The sequence below is a fragment of the Camelus ferus genome, chromosome 8 (assembly GCF_009834535.1).
Source record: "Camelus ferus isolate YT-003-E chromosome 8, BCGSAC_Cfer_1.0, whole genome shotgun sequence".
Taxonomy (NCBI): Eukaryota; Metazoa; Chordata; class Mammalia; order Artiodactyla; family Camelidae; genus Camelus; species Camelus ferus.
The window spans coordinates 11,284,497-11,307,043 of NC_045703.1; the positions used below are offsets into that span (position 1 = coordinate 11,284,497).

A 22,547-nucleotide genomic window follows, 5' to 3' on the forward strand; every position below is an offset into this window, starting at 1 on the left:
CTGTAAAAATGGCAATGAAAGTAAAATGCAAGTAGGAGTCTATGCGCATTGAAAAAAAGAAACTGCTTCCAATAGTACAGCCAGCTGTTTTCAAGATTTCAGTTTAAAAAAAGAAAAAACCCTTTTTAAAAGAAGGGCAGGTGATCTTTATTTTGTAACGCCAGAGAATTATCTGTTGCTGTGTGAACAGCGCCCTCACGTGGTTGTTCACAATGGCCAAATTCTCTACATGCATTTTAAAAATAATATTCAATAGATTATTAATAGGAATGCTCTTAACTTCTCTACCAGAATTTCCTTCAAGCGCACTATGATTCTACTGAAAGAAGAGGAAAAATAATTTTTTAAAGTATAATAGCCTAAATGTTAATTTTTTGAAATATTGTTAACAACCTGTACCACCTTTTCTTTCCCTCAGCCGTCTGCCTGCAGTAAACATCACCACACAAAATCTAATCTGATAATCTGGGAACAGCTGTCATAATATTTCTTTGCTTTTAAACGTGAAAAGCCATTGTGATAAATGTGAGCCTCAGTGTTACAAGCAAAACTGATCATTTGTTGCAACTGGAACATCATTTCCCAAATGCTGCTACTAGTCTTTGCAGGGGCCACATTGTGAGCTAACGGGAAATTCCTGTGCAGAAACACAGGTATTCACGTGGATGAACAGAATCTTTAAACCATCATCCAAGGAAGGGCAGATACATAGGGAACACTTGTTTCTGGACATTATCACTGAGAACCAGGATTTAAAACAGTCATTCCAATGTGACATGCCCTCTTGAGATACATAAAGTGGATCACTGTATTAGTATCTGTATCCAAAGGCCATGTCAGTGAAAAAATCCCAGAACCACAGGAACTGAGCTGGTTGCAGTCTTTTATTTTTTTTAATTAGGGCTATTTTATCAAGAGTTACCTACTGTAATTTAAGATTTGCACATAGTAGATAAAAGACATTCAGCACTGTCTTTCCTAGCAGATTTCAATTGTCAAATTAATTGATCTCTATCCAACCCCAGCTCCAAAGCTCCTCTTTTTTACTTTCCTTTTTTTTTTTAAACCTTGCCTTGCATAATACAGTAAACCTTGGTTATATTTACCTCTGTAAGTTGTTATCCAAAAGTAACTTGAATATTTTTCAGCTTTAACCTTTAAGAAGTTATTTCTTAGAACAAATGACACTGCTTTTTGTTTGTTTGTTTGTTTGTTTAGCCTTGAGCTGGGAAAAGTGATGCCAAGTTAATTTTAAAAGTCTTTAGGCTGCAGTCTCTTCCACTGTTCTGTAAACAGAGACAGACATACAGACATACATAGATAGTTAAGAGTTTTCATGTCTTTGCCTGGGTCCTCTCTGAACCAAAGGATAAAACCCTTCTTCATTGCATAACACACACCAACGCATGCACACAAAATCCAGTGACTGAAGTCCCTGAGGATAGATCTGCATTCCCCAGACCATACTTCAAATTCTATGCCTTGATATAAGCAAAAACAGCCCCAACTCTAAATCTCTGTATAGCAGCAGTTTAAAATAACATCAGAATTGCTGGGACTATCAAAACAGTGTTCTCTGAGTCAACCACGCAGCTCCATGAATAATGCATTTTTCTTCTTGAGAAAATAAAGCCAATGAACATTTAGAGGTTAAAAAATTGGGAAAGTTAGAGGAAATTCTGGAAAAAATTTCCTCTTTTTTTTTTTTTTTTTTTTTTTGCTGTAGCACTTTGCAGGCAATGCAGGTCTGCGCAGTGTTCTTCAGGATAGAGTGTAGGCGTTGAGAGCCAATGTGACAATAAGTGTCTAAATTAGGAATTCCACCCATGAAAGGGGGCTTCATTTTAGAATCGGTAACTCAAAAAGAGGTCGTATCTCTTTGCCTAGTGAAATCCAGTACTTTTGCTTCCATTTCTTTGCCAGTGCAACGTCTGCATTGCTGTGCTCATCAAGGATTAGAAAGAGTGAGGAAATGGCTCTGATCGCACTTTCGAGCCTGGTCAAGAAAGCCCCCTCAACAGGATGCGCTTTATTTGAGTCATTCCTTCTTGGTGTACGGAGTCTCCTTATTTGATTATTCTAAATAATCAAAAATGAAGCACTGAACTCTGTCGCCACTCGCCTCCCACCGCCCCCACCCCGCTCCAGCCCCCGACTGCAGGGCCGGTTCAAACAATTGTATTTTTCTCTTTAAGAAAGAAAGAATGGGGTGGGGAGGGGTGCCTAAGGGCCGGCCACCCAGGTTTCAAGGATGCTGCATTTATTTATTAGTCTCCTGCTGCGAAGCAAAGCGGCGTTTAGTTTAGATCTGCTCCAAATTGATTTTCTGGGTGACACTTTAGTTTAGTCGAACATAGACGGCGCCCTCACTCCACTGATTTTTTTCCCCAATAGCAGACCCACTGCCTCCCCTCATCTTAACTTCCTTTTAACCTACAATTTCCCCCCATAAAATTACCCCCACCACGCACAACCATCAGATTTTCTAGGTCTCCCTGCCTCTTCCTTCCGACCCCGCACATATCCTGCAAACCCGACTTCTCTAACTTTTCAACTGCGTCGTTTAAGTAAACGCAGACAGTCGGCTTCGCTCGCAGCCCCTCCGTCAGCCAGGGACAGCCTTGTCTTGGCTGGTCCTCCCTCCGCAAACTACCCAGCGGAAAGCTCCCCGGTGACGACCCTGGCAGAGGAAAGGTGACCCCTGGACCCCCTTCCTTACCTTCCACTCCGAAAGCTCAGGGAGGCTCTTGCTCTAAGACACCAGCGCAGGCACGCGTCCCAGCAGCGGTGACGGAGAGACTCCCCTTCGGCCCCAAGCACCGTTGCCCATTTTCCCCGGCTGAGCTTCAAAAATCAGGATTTATTATTTTTTTTTTTAACGCACACATAAGATGAGGCAAAAGATGGGGGGAGGGAATCAAAGAGGGGGGTATGAGAAAAAAAGCCCCCAGGATCCCCGAGCCTACGCCGTATCCAACTGAATCCAACCTCCAACCGAGAGGCGGCGGCGGCGGCGGGGGGGCGGGGGGAAGCCCCCAAGACAGACACCAAGAAAACAAAAAAATGCAAGTGGTTTAAAAGCGAGGATTTGTTTGACCGAATCTCCCCCCACAACAAACCGATCAGCCAAGAAGCAAAGAAAGCGCTGAGACGAGAAGCGGCCGGCGGCGGCGGCAGCTAAGGCAGATTTGTAGGGGCGGTGGGTTTATTACGAGAGTATTCGTGGTCGGATCGGAAGGCTCAAGCTTTTGCTTTCTCCTCTTTCCGCTCTCCTCCCTCCTCCTCCTCCTCCTCCTCCTCCCCCCCGGCAGGTACTGATGGACGGACGGCGACTAAGCAGAGGGGGGGAAAATCCCTGGCTGGTGATGTCGGAAAGCTGTTTGAATGCCCAGCGAGGAGGGAGGCGCGGGAGGGAGCGAGATAGTAAAGCTCTGTCTCGGGTGTGCGCGCCGGTGCGCGGCGCTCGCTCTCCCTGGGCGCACGAGGGAGGGGGCGCGTCCCCGAGGCCGCGCGCGCGCGCCGCCGCCGTCCCGCGTGCTCGTGGGCGCGCGCGTCCCTCGCCGGCACCAGCGCGGTGCGCCCGGCGGCCGCCCGGGGCTCCCTGCGCGCACGCGGCGCCTCCCCGGAGCTCTGCGGGGCGCGGGCGCGGGGCGCGGGGCGCGGGCGGAGGCGGGGGCGCGGAGGGAGGCGGGAGGGGCCCCGCCAGCTCCAGTCCCGGGCCGCGGTGCGCCTCCACGTCACCGCTACTCAAAACCGAGCACGTCCCCCGAGCGGTATTCTCCGCGTCTGGGAGGTCTCTGCATCCTCCGTTCCCACCATTGGGGCTGGCGGCGCCCCACTCACTGTAAGAGAAACTCCCTGGGAGGGAGGCTAGGGGGGCGCGGAGTGCGGGGAGGCGACTCCGGGGGCTGGGAAGTAAACAGTGGACTTGATCGTCTTTCTCTCTCTTTTCAGCGCGGACCTGTCGCAGCCGAAGAGCTGTCATCTCCGCCCCGGGATTCAGAGCGGATGGCTCGCCCACCGCGGAGGGGGCACGTCGCAGCTCCCGAACTGCTGGTGTCCCCGGCTGGAACAACACTAGTTTTTCTCAGCGAGGCTGCAATTAGCATCTTGTTCTGGCTGATACAGGCTTTGTCAGGACCGCGGTGCGGCGACCGAGGTTGGGCATCCGCGTTGGTTTCTGCATGGCAATGGGATCTAAACTTTTGTTTTCTTAATGTCTCAGATTCTTTTCAAGTTTCCCTAGTAACAGGTTTGGGGAGGGGATGGGTGGGAAGGAAGGAGGGGAACGGGGGGGAAAAGCCATCAGATTCTCGCTTTAGCCGGGAGAAGAGGGATAAATTTCCACCGTTCCCCACCTTAATTTTCTTGCCTCCGGGACAGTTGGCCGACAAGTATTTGATGAACTAGCTTCCAATTCGTGCTGCAAAAGGTCATTCGCCTACCGATTGTGTCTCTGCTTGTAAATGCAGTTGGTGGTTTGCAAAACAGGTGCTAAAACAGTGCGGTGATCTGGTGGGAGGAGACTGTAATGGGTAATTCATCTGAAGTGTCGAGTCTTCTAAGGGGGAGTTGCTTGAGCGGTAGGTGAAGTTGAATAAAGCAATTTTCCATCATTTTTCTCTCCCTACTTTTTCTGCATTTTTTTCTTCCTCTTGTCCCTCACCCTTGGGGCGATTGGATAGCCAAGAACGTCATTTTAAAAAGAGGATTATAGTGAACACAGGAAGGTGCCAGTGATCTTTTATACACAGGAGTTGTTTGAAATATTGAAATTGGCCCTTTACTGCTTAATACATATGAATAGGGTGACCCTCTTCAAGGCCTCTTCTGGGACAAGTGTTCAGAATAACACTCTGTAAGGGAAACAGTTAATCATTCTCCAGCCAGCAGGCTTCACCATGTTCCAGGAAAATTCACTGCTGAGAGAGCCGCCTGGGTGGCAGTTTGGTTTTGTGTCATTTTTGTTTCATTACAGTATTTGTTTTTTACTCATTTAAGAGAATGTGGAAGGAAAATAAGGTTTATATCCAGGGCATAACCCAAAACATTGTGTCTTTAGCAAACACATTTTCTCTGAAAACCAAACTACATTCAGCAATACATATTTCGTTTATTTCAACTTCTACTGAAATTGAGATTATGCCATTTGCAAGACATTTTGGTCAGTTCTGCTATTTTGCCAGGAGCAAAGATAAAGAGACTAATGACGTGCAAAAAAAAAAATGGAGAAAAGGAGAATGTTTTGCATAATTTGTACATAAACAGGAAACACTGTGAGGTTTAGCTATACTTTCATTCTGCATCCAATGATTTCTCACATTATCTTGGAACACCGATTGAGATGTTTCTTTAAAAACTGTGTGTGTCTCATGGCATAATGACATAAGAATAACAGCCAAAAGGGACAATTTAAAAAGCCTTAATCAGGCAAGGAAAGGATCACTCTCTCCCATTTATACTGAAGTGGAACGCAGGACTGGATTAGGGAGAAAGCCACCCTTAATAAAGCACTTCACCCTTCACTCTGTTTTCCATAACCTTCATAAATTGCAGGTTACTGAGCCGGCCTGATGGTGGTCCTGCTGAGGTGTATTTATAGCAGATGATTTGTGGATGATAAATATGCCAAGCAAGACACGGGCTCCAGTCATCCCAGGCTGGTCTGACTTCCTCCAGGAGTCAGAATCAGGAATCACAAAAAGAACCTTCCATGGAGAATCTGGTCTCTGGACCCTGACAACAGCACAATTCCAGGGCAAAGCAAGGGAGAAGCACCCTAGCAAGGTCTGCACGGTGTTCCTCGTGATAGCACCACTGACACATTGACCCGCCAACAAAAGGAGCTCAACAGTTGACTTGCTGTAGGCAGGCTCTCTGTCCTTTCTACTGAGATTGGTCTGTGTTGTGCTTTAATGCATTTAAAATTACCATTTCAAATTATAATCATCAGCCTTCCTTGGCCTCTTTCACAAGTCCCTGTATGTGTCTGTATGTACGAAAACACATGTACACACATATACACACGATAAATACACATGTACATCCGTGCACATGTTATATGTAGTATGCATACACCCAGCTATAAATACATAATACGTACAAGTGTATTTCAGTTGTTACACATAGATTTGTTTGGGAGGATGTTTTCACTACATTGCTTTATATTTATTTCTCTTTGATAAATTATTCTAACCCCCAAATGGCCAGATTACCTGTATAAACTAATTTTCCTTTCAACAGTTTCCTTGGCAACTTTCAAAAGGACTATTGAGAAACCAGTGTTAACACATCAAGATATAGTGTGGTATTTTCAGTTGGCCCAAGTTTGTCAAGTTAAAGTCTTTCCAGTTTGTTTCTCTAAGTTTTTATACATTTTTATTAAAAGTACTTCAGAAAAATGAGATTTCTAAGTGTAATTTATCTCTCACTTTTTCTTCTATGCTTTTTTTTTTCTTGCTATGTTTTGGTCCTACTACATTTGAAAATGACCCCATCCTCCAGGATCACGGTTTAAAATTCAGTATCAGCTACACAATTCTCAGCCTCAAAGAATAAGAATATGTTTACTCAGTTTTCATAAGTGTTTTCTCTCCTCACCCCACTCTCTCATCATCTTTCTGGTATTCCTATATTACCACATTCTAAATTTTATAACTTCTCTTCTTATGGCTTTCAGAAGCACCAGTAAGTTTGTAGAGTATTCCTTGTTCAATATGCCCTAATTTTTCAATACTTAATGTCTCCAATGTACACTAAAAAAGATCGGAAACCACTAACTCCTTCTAAAGAGGGAATTTAAATTAAATTATGGCATTTAAATTAATGTAGTAACTTCAGAGATACAAACCTTTACCTTATCATTTATGATAATCCACTAATGCTTATATATATTCTATGTTGATAAAACAAACTATTACATGATCAAGTTATGAGTACTTACATTATACTTACAATTAGCACATTTATTATGAACTGAAACAACAGCTTCTCTTTCTCCTCCTCCGCCTCCCTTTCTTCTTCCTTATTACTATTATTAAATATTGGAGTCTTTCAGGAACTTAGCTGATTCTCATCAGTCTCTAAAAACAAATTGGCCGTTTTCACTGGGACATCCCAGAATAGAAAGTACATGAAAAAAGTACTAAAAAGCAAAAGACAGAGTACAGTAAGGGGGATGTGATATGGTGGTTATCCTGGCTTGGTTAGGCCCAACTTGCCCCATGCCAGGCACAGCCTGAGTTCCTTTTAGTTGGAAGAACGGATCTACATCCCGTTTCCATTTCTGTGTTTATGTCCCTCTATGGTGACACAAGTACAAAAACTGGTAAAAAAAAAAAAAAAAAAAAAATTTGGCTATCAATTTCCAAGGCTCCATTTGAGATTCAGGAAATGCCATAGGTAGATAAGACCCAATGTCACACTTGTGTGCTGTCAAAGCATCTTGAAAAACATGGACTTTAATAGCTCAAAATATAGGTTGGCAATTAAACAGGAATTCACTCCCAGATCCTTCCCTTGTCAGCTACTTTGTCTGCCTACATTTTTGTTATGAGTTACTATATCTATGCCACTATCTTTTATCCACAGAACTTCAAGTGAAGTAAAAACCAAGAGTCTTCTCATTTTCCCCGAATCTGACACTGTTTATATACCTGGTCATGGACAAGATGCTGTGGACTTCAGTTTCCTCAAAGAAAAAGGTTTGAGTAAATAATTTCTAAGCGTTTTCCTGCTATCTTCTAACTAAAAGAAGGCATCTCACAAGAAATGGAAGCAATGAGAAAAATGCAACGAAGTCCAGCCTACGAAGAATGACGGAGGTTCCCCTCAAACACTGGAAACAGCTTTACTCTATGTAATTTTTAAAGCCTCCATTGTTTTACGAGCTTTACTTTCATCCCTGCTGTCATCTGCTAGTGTAAAGACAGCCCTTTATGTGCTTATTCTTTCCTTGCCCTGATCATTTTTTTTTCTGAGATTGAGTTCCCACCCTACCAGTCGTGACAACAGGAACTAAAGCTATGAGGACCAGCATGTCTGGCTTTAATCAACACTAGAGATTGAGGTCTATTAATCACCCGTTATTTCTGAACTCCTGTACTTTTCCAGTCCTATTCCTGACCAGTCCTGACCCACTCACCCCTACTATTCCTCTTTCTGCCAGATTTTCTCACTTTGCCTTCTATTTTCTAAGAATTTTTTATTGAAATATTGTCAGTTTACAATGTTGTGTCAATTTCTGGTGTACAGCATAATGTTTCAGTCATACATACACATACATATATTCCTTTTCATATTCTTTTTCTTTAGAGCTTACTACAAGATATTGAATAGAGTTTCCTGTGCTCTACAGTAGAAACTTGTTGTTCATCTGATTTTGTGAGGATTATCCTTGTATTTCCAATGTAGAGATATCCTGCTGAAGTTCAGTAGGTGTCCTGTGCGACTTGGTCTGTATGCAGGTGTACTTCTTGACGTGTTCATGGGAGAGGGTGGGTACCGTGTCCTCTACTCCGCCATCTTGGCAGCCTCCCTCCCCACTTTGCCTTCTAGATCTGCTTGGTCTTGGATACCAACACACCCTCGGGCAGTCTGATGTCCCTGTACGCTCACCAGGGTCACGTGGCCTCACGCACAGGCTGAAGATCTTAACTTTCACTGGTAAGCCCACTTTCCCATTGTACCCTATGAATATTTTGTAACTTTTACTTGATCATTAAAACTTAAAGCTTCCCTTTACTTCTGATAACTTTCTGCATTCTTCTTCGATAAAACAGATGTGAGCACATAGGAACTCCCTCATCCCACATAACAAATTCTGCCAACCTACTGAGTCTTCACCCATTTTCTCCTCTTGTCTCTAGGGAGATACTGCCTTGTCTCAGAAGCCATCCCACCTCCAGGTGCTTCAGATCTTACATCTATTGGTCCTCACACCACAAACCCCCCCTGTCTCCTAGATCTTTCTTATCAGCATACAGGTATTTTATAGCAGTGTTGCTCATCCTAAAATGGCTTTTGATCAGCAATCCCTATCCTCTGTTCCCCTTTGTAACTAACCTTTAAAAAGCAATCTGTCACATTCATTTCACGTCCTCACTTCCCTCTTTATTTCTTCTTTCACTCCAGCCTGCTTGCAGCCTCACTGTCCCCCTGGAAAAGTTCTGACCAAGGTCACCAAAGACCTTCCTGTTGCCAAGTTCAAGGATAAATATCTTTTCTCATTAGACTCCAACTTTCAGGGGCATTTTGCTCACTGAACCCGGCATTTTGAAAACCACTTCCATCTTGGTTTCTGTTTTCTCCTGCTCTCCTAGGCCTCACTAACTTTCCATACTCTTTAACTGGGTCTTTTTCTCCATGACCTTGAAATGTCACCTCCTTAGAGATCAATGTTGGATCTACTTCTCTCCATTTCTCTGCCATCTCTTTCTTGGTGATCTAACACATTCCCTGATAGCAAATATCACTGGAAGAATGTAGACATACACACATACATAGAAACAAATGAACACACACACTTATATAGAAACACACAGGCACACACAGATATATTTCTTTAGCCAGGAACTCTCTTCTGAGCGCTGGATTTTCATATAATCAGTTGTCTAATGACAGCTGTACTCAAGATGTTGTGCAGCCATCTCAGATTTAAGTAACCAAACAAGACTCCTGGTTACCCCCAAAGAAACGTGTTTCCCCTCAGTCTTTCCATCTTCACACTGTGCACCCAGCTATGCAACCTGCAGGCGTCGGAATTATGCTGGTGCCTCGTTTTTTTCCCATTCTTCAGTCCAGCCTCTGGATGAGTGCTGCCTGTTCCACTTTGTATTGGTTTGCTAGGCCTATAACACAGGCTATCGCATGCTGGGTGGCTTCAACAACATAAATACATCTTCTCACAGTTCTGGAGGTTACAAGTCCAAGATCAAGGTGTGGGTAGGGTTGATTTCCTGAAGTCTCTCCTTGGCTTGCAGATGGCCACCCTCTTTGTTTCGTCACATGATGGCCCCTCTGTGCCTAGCACCTCTGTGTCTCTCTGTGTGTCCTAATCTCTTTTTATAAGGACATCAAGCAGATTGGATGAGGGCCCACCTTAGTGACCTTATGTTAACTTAATCACCTTTTTAAGACCCTCTCTCCAAATATAGTCATGATCTGTGGTACTGAGACTTACAGATTCAACATATAGGCATTTTGAGGGGACGTTATTCAAACCGTAACACATCCTAAACACATGTGTCTCAAATCTGGCCAATTCTTTCCCTTTTCACTTACATCTTTCTTTCCCAGAGCTTGGCGTTTTTTGCCTAGTTGACTGTGATAGCCTTCTACCTGGCCTGAAATGTTCCTTGTTAATCCACCTTCAATCAATCATGCTCAAGGCAAAAAAAAAAGGTGTGTTTTTTAAAATGGATTGAAAATATTTTTTTTAACTCTTCTCATGGCAGCACAGGAATAAATCCAAACCCTTCGTCATGGCCTACAGGGCCCACATCATGTGACTCCTGTTTCCCTTCATCCTGCACGTTTTTGCTTACTTCCTCTGTCTCAAGGGTACCAGTTCTTTTCCTTTCCTTGCACCCTTCCCATGTAAGGAATGGACTTCCCTTCTCTTGGCAGTTGGGATAACTCTCCTTGGCCTGTCTTTTTCTCAGGTTCCATCTTGAAAATCGTCTCTTCAGAGAAGCTTTTTTTGTAACCACCCAGTCTCTGGTCTCTCTCCTTATATTCTCTCTCAAGATACTTATTTGTCTGTTTTATACTATTTGCTAATTTTTTTTTCCAGTGGAAGTACTGGGAATTGAACCCAGGACCTCATACGTGCTAAGCATGTGCTCTGCTACGGAACTATACCCGCCCCACCTCTGCAGGATTTGCTGAGTTTTAATTATTTAATTGCTATTTAAGTTTTCCTCATTAGCCTGCCCTTTTGCCTAACATGCCAGAAGTCACATAGTAAGTGATTATTTAATATTAAGGGAATGAGTTGGTTGAAATTTTCAGCAAGATAAATTCCGTATGTTGGTATTAGTTTGTGCCCACTGGGGTATTGTCTGTTTTAATAGCTGTATGACCCATGTTTGTATCACAGCTCAGAGTTCTCTCTTCCCTGGACCAAGTGCTTTGTTTCCTCCAGTCATTTCTTGTGTGCCTTGTGTCAAGACTCTCCACTTTTATGGCTGTTTATTTATGTTAATGAAATTTGGAGGAATGGCTTTATTTGAGAAAATTAAATCGTAGATCTGTTTTTCACACCGAGTCTTCATGGAGACCCTTTCATCCAAATTCCCAAGCCTGCTAGAAGATGGTAACATAAATCTTTGCAGATGACAATTTATTAATATGCCATCTTTTATTCACCTTTATGGCTGCTTTTAGTTGAATTTATTTCAGTTTGTCAGTATTTCGGTCCTTGGATGGGCAATTTTAACAATTACTCCAGACTGTAACTTTCTAGCATATATATGATAAATCTACTTATTCAGTTTTAATGGATAAAGATTTACTGAGCATCTACTTAGCCATACTCTGTATTTGCAGGATGAGTATCTCATGGTCTTCCATTTGTGGAGAATAAAGCTTTAAATTCCCTGAAATGAACCAATCAGTGATGTACTGAACACAATTATTAAACACATACTTCATATGAGACATGTTGTAAGATGTTTGGGAAACAGGTGGTAATAATAGTGCATGACCTTGTGATGATTGTCTCTGTTGGTAGAGAGAACTAATGAGCAGCCAGGCATTACTTAATTGTAACTCGCAACTGTATATAATGAAAGGTGTGGAGTGTGTATGGTGGAGGAGGGGGGATGTATGACCTGGTGTGGGAGGACAGAGAACATTTTCTTGAAGAAGTGACATTTGATCAGAGATCTGAAGGCCAATGAGAGACTCCAAATTATTCCATGCAAGGGGGACAGAGTGTGCCCAGGTACTGAGGCTAACGGGAGCAGAACACATTCTAGAAAATGAGAATAAAGGTGAGGGGGATGAAAAAAAAGGAAGAGGTCAGTGGTAATTGATGCTGTTGGTGAAGATTAGGATGAAATCATTAGGTCTTTATACTAATAGCAATAAGTTTTGTAAACAGAGAAGTAACTCATTCAGATTTCTGTTTTTTTTTGGGAGGGGGGCATTAATTAGGTTTGTTTGTTTGTTTGTTTGTTTATTTAACTGGAGGTATTGGGGATTGAACCCAGGACCTCGTGCATGCTAAGCAGGCGCTCTACCACTAAGCCATACCTCCCCCACCCGGATTTCTGTTTTTAACTGTTCTTCTCACTTCAGTATGAGGATCGATTTGAGGAGAGTAAGAATGGGTACAAAGAAACGACTTATTAGGATCCTGCATAAGTGACAGTGGTGACAGAGAGAAGGAGAAGTATCCAAAAGACATTTGGAGGTAATATCAGTAGAATTTGCCAATGGTTAGATGCAGCAAGAATGACTGGATTGAGATAAGAGCCTCTGTTAGTGACCCTACCTACTGCTGGTTCATTTTGAAGTGACAATCAGTTATAATGCTTTGACCGATGTGTTATTTACACAATTGAGTTTTTAGTGTGTGTGTGGGTGGGAGGACATCCCTAAAACATGGTGGCTTATTAACAGTCATTTGTTTTCCTCCTAAATATATAGTCTGAGAAGGGCTCTGTGGGTGGGAAGGATTGTCTCTAGGCTTTGCAGTGTTTGCTGGAAGAGCTTGTTCAAACTGCATCAGGAGAATCTACTTCCAAGATGGCATACTCATATGACTGGCATTGGGCGGAGGCTGTTGGCTGGGGGCAGTCACTAAGTTTGGCCAAGTTCAAGGTGCCTGTGGCAGTGAGGGGTAGGGTTGGAGGAATGTCTCTAGTTCTTGACGTGATCACTTCTTAATGGAAGGAATGTTAAAGAATGTGTGATAGATGGTGCCCACTCTGTTTATCAACATTTATGGATGGATTGTACCATTTAAAGTATCAAGTATTATTTCTGAATTAATGACACCTGCATATCTGATGTGCTTATCCAAGACAGTGGAAAGTGGACAGGTAAATAGGTCAGGTTCAAATATACTGTCCAATAACAACACACCACTAGAACCATCTCTCCATAGGGTATACATTTCCAGAAAGCAAGGATATTGTCTTATGCCGTGATTTTAGTCTTTGGAGCAGCACCTGATAAATGCTTGTTGGCTGGACCACTAACTGATATTCTTCTAGTTGTTGTAGAGTGCTTTTTACCCAAACAACCCACATCGTTTATCTTTCCTTTGTCCAGGAATATACCAGATGATGCCAAATACCTTGTAATAAGAAACATCTGACATTCCTTTCCTGTAACGTCCCCAGCAGTAGCCACTGGATTAACAATACTGTTTCTTAGGATAACCAGTTTGGTTCCTATTTATCACCATTTTGTTTTCTATATATTCACCAACCACCCATTCAATAATTTATCTCATAATTTTTCCAGGGAACAAATACTGAATTTATTAAATTATGGTTTCTAGAAATTAGTCCTTTCTCCCTTTTAGGATAGAGTCAGTATCTACCATTTAATGCTGTCTTTTTCCTGTGCCTATTTACTTTGCAGGATTTTTCAAAAATCATTGAAAATGCTTTCATAAGCCCATTTATACCTTTTTTATACTGTGATGCAATTTTTCTGGACTAGGACATTTGAATCAATATGAAGGATGTGAGGGTTCTTTCAGTATTTTCTTGATTGCTTGAGTATCATTTCATTCAAACATTGTTGGACCATACTTACAAGGTGAAAGATCATTTTCTTTTTGGTGGAAGATAACATCAAAGTAAGAATAGAATAAATGTAGCTTTACCCCTCTCCTCCATTGTCATTAAACGTTCTGGACCATGAAGTCAGGATCTTCAGATTTTCTGTTATGACTACACATTTGAACTTACTTGTTTCCTTTGTCTTGCTTCATGTGATCATATTTCTCTCTTTTTAATATCCTTTCAAAATTTTATCTCAGTTTGAGGGATCCTAGTGACACTATCTCACATAATTTTGGCCTTATTTGACAGGAGTTACATAGATTATCCATTTGGGGCAGTTCATTTTCTTAATACTTTTAAAACATTTTTCCTTGAAGGTAAAATAATCTATTAAAATAGAGTCTTTTGAAGAGAAATTTGTTTACTGGAACCTCTTTTATATATCTTGACTTTTAATACTATGGAGAAATTGACACATAGAGAAAGCATTTCTGCCATCTAAATGTCCATCAATAGATGGCTGGATAAAGAAGTTGTGGTATACCTATTCAATGGAATACTACTCAGCCATAAAACATAAAAATAATACCATTTTCAGCAACATGGATGCACCTAGAGTTGTAATATATAGTGAAGTCAGCCAGAAAGAGAAAGAAAAATATCATATATCACTCATATGTGGAATCTAAAACAGTGATACAAGAGAACTTATTTACAAACTAGAAATAGACTCACAGACATAGAAAACACACTATGGTTATCAAAGGGGAAAGGGGTGGGGTGTACAGATAAATTTGGAGTTTGGGATTAATAGATACACACTACTATATATAAAATAGGTAAACAGCAAGGTCCTACTATAAGCACTGGGAACTATATTCAACAGTTTGTAATAGCCTATAATAAAAAACAATATGAAAAAGAATACACACACACACACACACACACACACACACATATATATATATATATGTATAACTGAATCTCTATGCTGGAAACAAGAAACTAACACAACATTGTAAATCAACTATACTTCAATCAATCAATCAATCAATCAATAGATTATTTTTTGATTTTGCTATTGGAGATTAAATCTCAGGCACCTTTGCCATTTTCATGTTACCTCTGTCTCCCTATGATCTTAGTTGCTCTCCTACGGGCAAGACTGGTAAACAGCTCCTTACAAAGGTCTCTTTTTAAAAGCCACCCAGCCTCCTCAGTTGACCATTTCAGTGTCAACATCTGAATAATTCCTTTATATCGCAGAGCCTGCTCAGCACAGCTGTGGGGCACCCAGGTGACACGTTAGTCCTTAGAACCTTAGCTATAAAGGCATTATTTGGTGACTTCAAAAGAAAAACAAACTGCTAATTGGGTCTCAGTTATCTAAATGCATCTTCGTATTTTCTTTATAGGGAAGAGGAGGGGATTCAGCATGGCTCGTATTCATTTTTTCCCTCTGTGTCTCTCTTGAATCACCCTGAGTTAGAAGCAGTGAAAGCTTCATTTTCAGCTGCCATTAAGATATAAAAATGCAGATTCACATCTACGTATTCAGTTTCCCCATAGGCTAAAAATGAAATGTCCTCATCAAATTAATGTTACCTTCTGAATTACTGAGCACATTAAACATAGGGAGAAATTCATGCTTCACATATGCAACTTTATCTTTATTTTACTCAATATTTCGTTCTTCATACTGTCTTCGTAGCAGGGCCTGCAGTCACAACAGAATTTGTACTAAGGCTAAATTTTATTTTCTTCAAGAAAGTAACTTACAAACTGGAGGGAAAAAAAAATCTAGATGAAGCACAAATATGAGCAATGATGCATCATGTGGATTATCCACTCTCCATTTTCTGCATAAGACTTCAGTCACTTAATTAGAAAGTCGAATTATGGATTTTCATAACTGTAAGCAACACTGGAAGCAGTTTTCTCCTTTGTTTCTGAAACTTACCTTATCATCAGCATTAACAAGGATTTGCATTAAAATACACACTCTTATTCTCAAGGACTCTCAATCTCTAGGCTTTCCAGAATTATATTTTTAACCTTGACCCCAAGTGATTCTTATGATTAGATCAGTGTGGGAAATGATAGTGTAGTAGAAGGTCCTCCCTTTATAGATAAAGAAACTGAGACACAGGTGTCAGCATGACCCAGCCAGCGTTACCCAGCAAGGCGATGGCAGAGCTGAGATGAGAAGCTAGGTTTCCATGGTCAGTTTCCATGGTCTATTCTCAAAATCATTTCTACTTTGATATTTTTATCTCAATTCCTGAAAAATGATTATTCATCCAATTCTCCCCAGTAGATGTTTTGATCATTTTATTAGATCAAATTTGAACAAAAAATATACTGCCTTATTTTCTCTTCCTTGATAGTAAGATATCAGTATTCCTTATCTTTCTGCTCTGGGACCTGCATTGTGGCTGCTCTGCTGAGAATAGGCAACCTTTAGAGAATGGGGAGCCATCCTGGTGACCCCTCTTCAGTGTGCCTGGACAGAGAGCCGGTTAAATATTATGTAACCCCTGGAGAGCTTTGTTCGGTGCACTTTGAAATTAATTATTTAAAATTGTGGTTGAAATTCATGGAAGTCAAAGAGTGCTATTCATAAAACCAATAAGCTTTTACTAATGCATCCATTTAAGAGAAATGTTTGCTATGTCTCTGTTCCAGCTATAGATATGCTGTATTTGAAATAATTCAAAGATCATCATGGCCTGCAGGATAGAGATAAACAGAACATGTCAGTGCTGAAGTATAGGTTTTGAGACAGACTGAAGTTTGGATTTTGACTTGGCTTCCTAATGACTTAGGTAAGTCATTTCCCATCTAAGTCTCAGTATTAAAAAAAAAATCAGTTATGAAGATGATCCCACTTAATTCACATCATTGTCATGAATATTAGGGATAATATGGGAAGTGCTAAGTATGGTGGAAGAAATAAGAAAGACTTCATTTATAATATAAATAAATATTATAATTATAAGCTGCATAATTACATTGTTATTATAAGAAGTGGTAATGGTTGGCACTATTTACAAACCTATGACTCTGACTCATAGATATTGACTCATATATGCTGAATTAAGCAGTAGTGACAGAAGGATAAATATGAGAATTTCCTGTTCTCAAGGTAAAGGATTGATATGACCCAGAGCCCTGCAGGTGGTGCTGAGCGGGGAGGGGTTGACATGTAATATTGTTAAGTGTTGCCCACATAGTTTTAGACTGGAGACTACTTTCTATATCAAATATTCCAAGCACTTGGCAGAGAAAGGTTAAAATGAGCTAATATAATACCCATTTTCTGTTATGGTTTAACTATTAAAATAGCATTACTTGAACTTATTTGGCTATATGTGTTTTTTCCATGAAAAGCAAAATAAAAGCTAGATATAGAAAACTGATTGAATGAAACAGTTTTCTAGAGATGGTGACATTCAGGTCATAATCTTTGGAGTCTGAATGGTTATCATTAAATCCTAGCCATGTTAAAACTCTTTTCAAAAAACGTTACTTGTATGATAGAATGTGAATTATGTTTTCTTGAAGCAGTAAATATCTAAGCACAAATCTGTCTTCATTTGTGGATATAGCATTTAAGTATTGCTGACGTATAAAACCAGCATTCAGATACATTCCTACTTATGCCAAGTAATTTTATTTATAATCAGATTTGGGTGATAAATAATAAGTCCATGATTCAGGAACCATGTTAACATTTTAAACTTAAATTTAGTTTTAATTCTGTGAAAATAAGCACAATAAAATATCAAAATATCTCTTAAGATTCTTCTACATGTAACAAAAATGGCACTAGAAGCTTTAAACCTACTTTTCACTTCTGATTATTTAATAGTGATCATCTTAGTTTTCAACAATTGCATAAGAATAGATTCAAGACATATGTTAACTCTAACAATTGTCATGTTTTTTTCAATTCACGTGATTGAAGAGTTTGCTGAAAGAGGCTTCAAGCGTAAAGTTTTATTCTGAGATGAACATTTCCAGCGAACGTCAAACTGCTCGCAACCTCCTAAAAAACACACAGAGAATACGACTGTGGCAGTATAGTTGAGTGCTTCCATAATAAAACTCAAGTAATTGGAAAATTAAGTTTCTGTGGTGTGCTTACAGTAAAAAGTAGATTATGGCAATCATTGAAAACTTAGTTTATCTGAATTAAAACTTAAGATTAAACTAGGGTTTAATCTAGCTGTTTTTAGGTATGACGTTTCGAAAGATGTTGAACAGTGTTAAGTGTTCTGGGGTCATTGCTAGGTGTTACTAACTGCAACACTCTTTCCAAACAATCGCTAAGTATAAGTTAACTTGAAACAACAGCCAATATTTTTATTTTACAAAAATTGTTAAATACGCCGGTTATTTCAAAGCAAAAAGAGAAAAGGACTCATGGCAACTTTTGAAGAGAACATTTTACAAATTGTCAGACACATTCTTCTCACTCTTCCAAATCTCCATAAATAATCACTATGTAGCCAAGACATCAAATCTTCATATCAATGCCCATGGAGTTCATAAAATTTCAGAATTCCATTGAAATTCAATAGGAATTGAAGAATCAGATTATCTCCCTTGTTACGTAAAGAAAATTAATGTTGAGCTCTGAATGGCATATCGCATCTAGTATTCTGCATTAGAAGATCTTTCCAGGTCTCTCTGCACAGTCTCCTCTTGTCTGTTGGAATGCGGAATGGAGCCAGATTTTAGATTTAACAAACATACATTTTGATCAAATTCCAACATCATCTGTTTGACATTTTCAGTATTTTAATTTATTCTTTCTTTTTAACACAAGGTATTTCATTTCCACCCTTTCTCAGTTTGTTTAGTTATAAATGTATACGGGATATGGTTATAAGATTGAAGGGGTATTCAAAAGCTTTGCATGGAAATATTTGAATAAATGTCCTAGTAATGAGAATGAGCCAGCCAGTTTAGGTAATCCGGTAAGTAAGTTAGCTTGAATTTTGTTATCATAGCCTTTATCAGATAGATGGATAGACAGATGGTAGGTAGATAGATAGATAGATAGATAGATAGATAGATAGATAGATAGATTGATTGATAGATTGATCGATCTGATGTCATTAGGAGTCTTCTATGTCTCCTGAGATCTTAACAAGGATGCTTCAAAACCCAATTTCTGTGGAATGATCATGTCACAAGCCAACCAACACACACTTCGACGTTGCATATTATACATTCATATTCCTAAAGTTCCCTTTAATTATAAAGCCATCTTCCTCTCTTCATCTTCCATCTTTCTTCTCCTACTCTGCAAGAACAATGACCAAAAAAAATTATCTTATTTTCAATTATGTCTCTATATCCTGGTATTCAAGTCTTACCTCCAAGCAACTCACCAATCTATTTTTCCAAACAAAGATACTTCCTCCCTGAGCAATGTTGTGGTGCCAGCTATAAAGACAATTAATTTCAATCTAAAACTATGTAGTTAAATCAATATGAACATTGATATTGACATTGCTGATTATATTTTGCATATTGTATTGGCGAAGCGGGTGAATTCTGAAAAAAAGAATACTGAATCTAATTGTAGTACTACCACTTATTTGAATTGCTTAACTTCTGAACCCCAGTTTCTTCATCAGTAAAATGGGGAGACTAATGTTCATTTTATAGGGTTGTAGGATTAATAGTAAGGAGTGTTAAATACTGATTAATATCCTTAGTCTATCAAAGGCACTCAGTTTCCTCAAATATAAATTGGAGATAATAATAACACCTGCTTCATAGAGTTATTGTGAGGTATGAAAGAAAAAAATGCAGTTGAGTTTCACAGTAAGTAGCCCCAGGCACAGCACTGAGCAATATATTATATTGTCCCTGCTTTTACTTGTAACTCAACATCATTTTTCTATACACACTGTATATTTACTGTATCTGGCAATTAAGTGTAACAATAATTGCTCATTGCTTGTATTATTTTAATAACATTTTTATATATAATATTAAATCAGATACTATATTATTGTCCACGCCATAAGGAAGCCTTTCTACTGGGTCAACAAATTCAAACTGAAACACTAGCATGTATTTAATAGACAAATATAAAATACCTAGGAAGAAATATAGACTTTCCGTGTCACAGTCCTTTACGTCCAAATCCTTATGTAGTAGTAAATTTCACGTTAAGAAAGAAGATAACCTGTTACCCTTGTTATCTACTTAACTGGATGTTTATAATAGAACGGCAATGTTCTTGGTGTAGTCTTCACAGGTGACTATTTCTTGTGTGTACATATATGTGTGTGCTGACAAGGCTAATGCAGTCAGCAGGAAAATAGAAAAAAATATACATCTTGATAAGAAAGTAGATCAGAATGATTAACTTAGACATGTAGAGGTGGTTTTAAATGTTTATCACGTAGAAAGATGCAGGCAAATCTAGCATATGTCAAACAAATTGTCTTGAGAAAGGAGAATAGCTTAAGTGGTATAAAAGAGATTTCCAAGTAAATACTTTGGCAAGGTTCATACTCAGTTGCTTAGTTTAGCTTTTGAAGTGGTGACCTGGAAAAAATTCATAAAAGTCCTTGAATATTAAAATGATTTGCTCTCATAGCAGTCACACCGTCTCGTTCTTTGTAGCATCTGCAAGCATCAGAACAAGGCTCTACCTCTTGCCTCCAAGTCTAGGGTTTAAAACAACAACAACAAAAAATTAATACATAGCTGAAGTCTCCTGGCTACATTCATATCTTCCTGGTTTCCAGCCAGTTCTTAATTGAATTCGGTTAGTCTAATTGCTCCTCAGAGATGTCCATAAAATGGGCTCTCCTGGATTTCCTAGCAGAAGTGCCATTGTCTCTGCTCTGCATTCCCAAGCAGACAGCAAAGCTGACATCAGGCTCCGTCTTGCTGAACAATGACTCTTTAATGTGGTCACCTCGTGTGCTTTGTATTTCAATTATAATTTAGGATGAATTAAAATCCATTTAAATGGATAGCATCGCCCCTTACTACTCTGATGGAACATTCTATCTCTTTAAGGTGGCTCAGTAAGATAGTATGTAACCTTAATGTTATACCATCTATTTCATTCTCCTGTGTCATTTCATCCTACGTTTTTGTTGATGTCCATCAATCAAATAAAATGCAGTCGTGTGTTTATGCCATATGCTCTTCATAGATGAAACATCAAAATTTGACACTTCAAGGTATATTTAAAAATCCAGGATTTTGTGTTTCGACATTAAAGAGCAGATATTAGACTCAAGCTGTTCATGGAAGTGAGTCAAGTTACTTGCTATAGATCAAAGTATCACATTATGATGTTTCAACATAGAAGTATCTCACAGAATGAAGTCTAAGATTACAAAGTTATTAATAATAACATCATGCAGGATTATAGCAATTCACAGTTCATGAAGGAGTTCATTCCCACGTGCTTGGTCGTTTATGTCAGCCCTGTGAAAGAGTGTTATTATTCCCATTTCATACATCAAGAGTTGGCAAACTGTGCTCTGTGGGCTAAATCTGGCCAACCACTTATTTGTGTAAATAAAATTTTATTGGATCACAGCCATGTCCAATCATTTACATATTTTTTATAGCTGCTTTGGACCTACAGGGGCAGAGTCGAGTAGTCAGAACAGCGAAGTATAGCCCACAAAACCTAAAATATTTACTATCTGATCCTTTGCAGAAAATGTTTGTCCGACCCTTTTATAAATGCCTAAACTGAAATGCAAAAAGTTTGACTAGTGCTACATATTTATGTACCTAATCGAATGCACATGTGCAATCAATCAAATGCAAACCCAACTCTTTTAAATCCATGTCCAGGCTTATTTTCTCCATAACATCATATGAACATTAGCAGGAAACACCTGTCTTAGCAATGAAAAACTGTACAATCGATTTTGATTTGATATGGCTGCATAGATGCCTTTTCAGTGCACAACTATGCAATTGTCTGAACTCTACAAGGAGTAGAAACAATGTGAGGGGGAAACTGAGGCACCAGACATCACATTCCAAAGCCAGTGAGTATCAGCCCTGAGGAGCCGACCGTACAAGGTGATGCAACCTTTGCCAGAGGGGTGTGCAACTTTCCAGAGGCCAAAACTCAGGAACTAGGTGCCCAAACAGAAAGATGCTTGAGTGACAGGGGTCACTGATGGGAGATGAAGTTAGAATACTGAGGTTCCGAACAAACCAACAGAAATATCCTGGATTCCCGGGCACTGCTGCGCCACCCGCTCTCACAGATGTTTTTTAGACTCGGGAGCTCTGGGAGGCTCTCCTCTGGTTATTGTGAAAGGTTTCACTGTACTAATAATAGCTACATGGGTTTTTATCAGACAACTCACTCTGTCGTTTCAACAAATACCGTGATAATTAAACACATCTACTTTCTTATTCTAATCTCTGCGCAACTGGCTTGACAATTTCAGCATGTTACTACCTTATTAATAAAGATCAGGTTTTTTAATGTCATATTAGGTTAGCCCATTGCTTCCTCATATTTATTCAAATATTTTCATTCTCTTTATAACTCTTTATGTCTCTAGTGGACTAATGTGCTCGATTCTTAATTTTTTTGCTCCAAAGGAGTTATGATTCAATATATGTCAATACAGATTTCATACATGTTTAAATCACTTTGGCTTATAAATTAAACCCTTAATAAGACACCAAAAAGTTTTTGACCCCACTCCCACCTACACAATACTAATAGATAAATAAGTCCTTCAAATTACATAGTTCATACAGTTCACTGATCTATGGATGTGATATTTAAAAGTT

General features: G+C 39.6%; 2 protein-coding genes across 6 annotated transcripts in view; one reads left to right on the plus strand and one right to left on the minus strand.

The window, feature by feature from the left end:
* The window catches only part of ADGRB3 (adhesion G protein-coupled receptor B3), a 685,483-nt gene extending 681,989 nt beyond the window's left edge, over positions 1-3,494 (minus strand). For 2 of the 5 annotated variants that reach the window (XM_032484467.1, XM_032484466.1), the window contains exons 1-2: positions 2,720-3,493; positions 1,107-1,286 (exon numbers count right to left, since the gene is read on the minus strand). The gene's annotated coding sequence lies outside the window, so the exon portion shown is untranslated. Of the gene's footprint in view, positions 1-1,106; positions 1,287-2,719 lie in introns of all 5 variants that reach the window. The other 3 variants (XM_032484463.1, XM_032484465.1, XM_032484464.1) reach the window with 3 other exon arrangements.
* Positions 9-8,139, plus strand: LOC116665535. Its single transcript, XM_032485432.1, has 5 exons — positions 9-31; positions 2,569-2,694; positions 3,571-3,844; positions 3,955-4,159; positions 7,591-8,139. The coding sequence occupies exons 1-5, from the start codon at positions 9-11 to the stop codon at positions 7,605-7,607; spliced, it is 645 nt and encodes a 214-aa protein (XP_032341323.1). The 3' UTR covers positions 7,608-8,139.
* Positions 8,140-22,547: the final 14,408 nt, after the last annotated feature.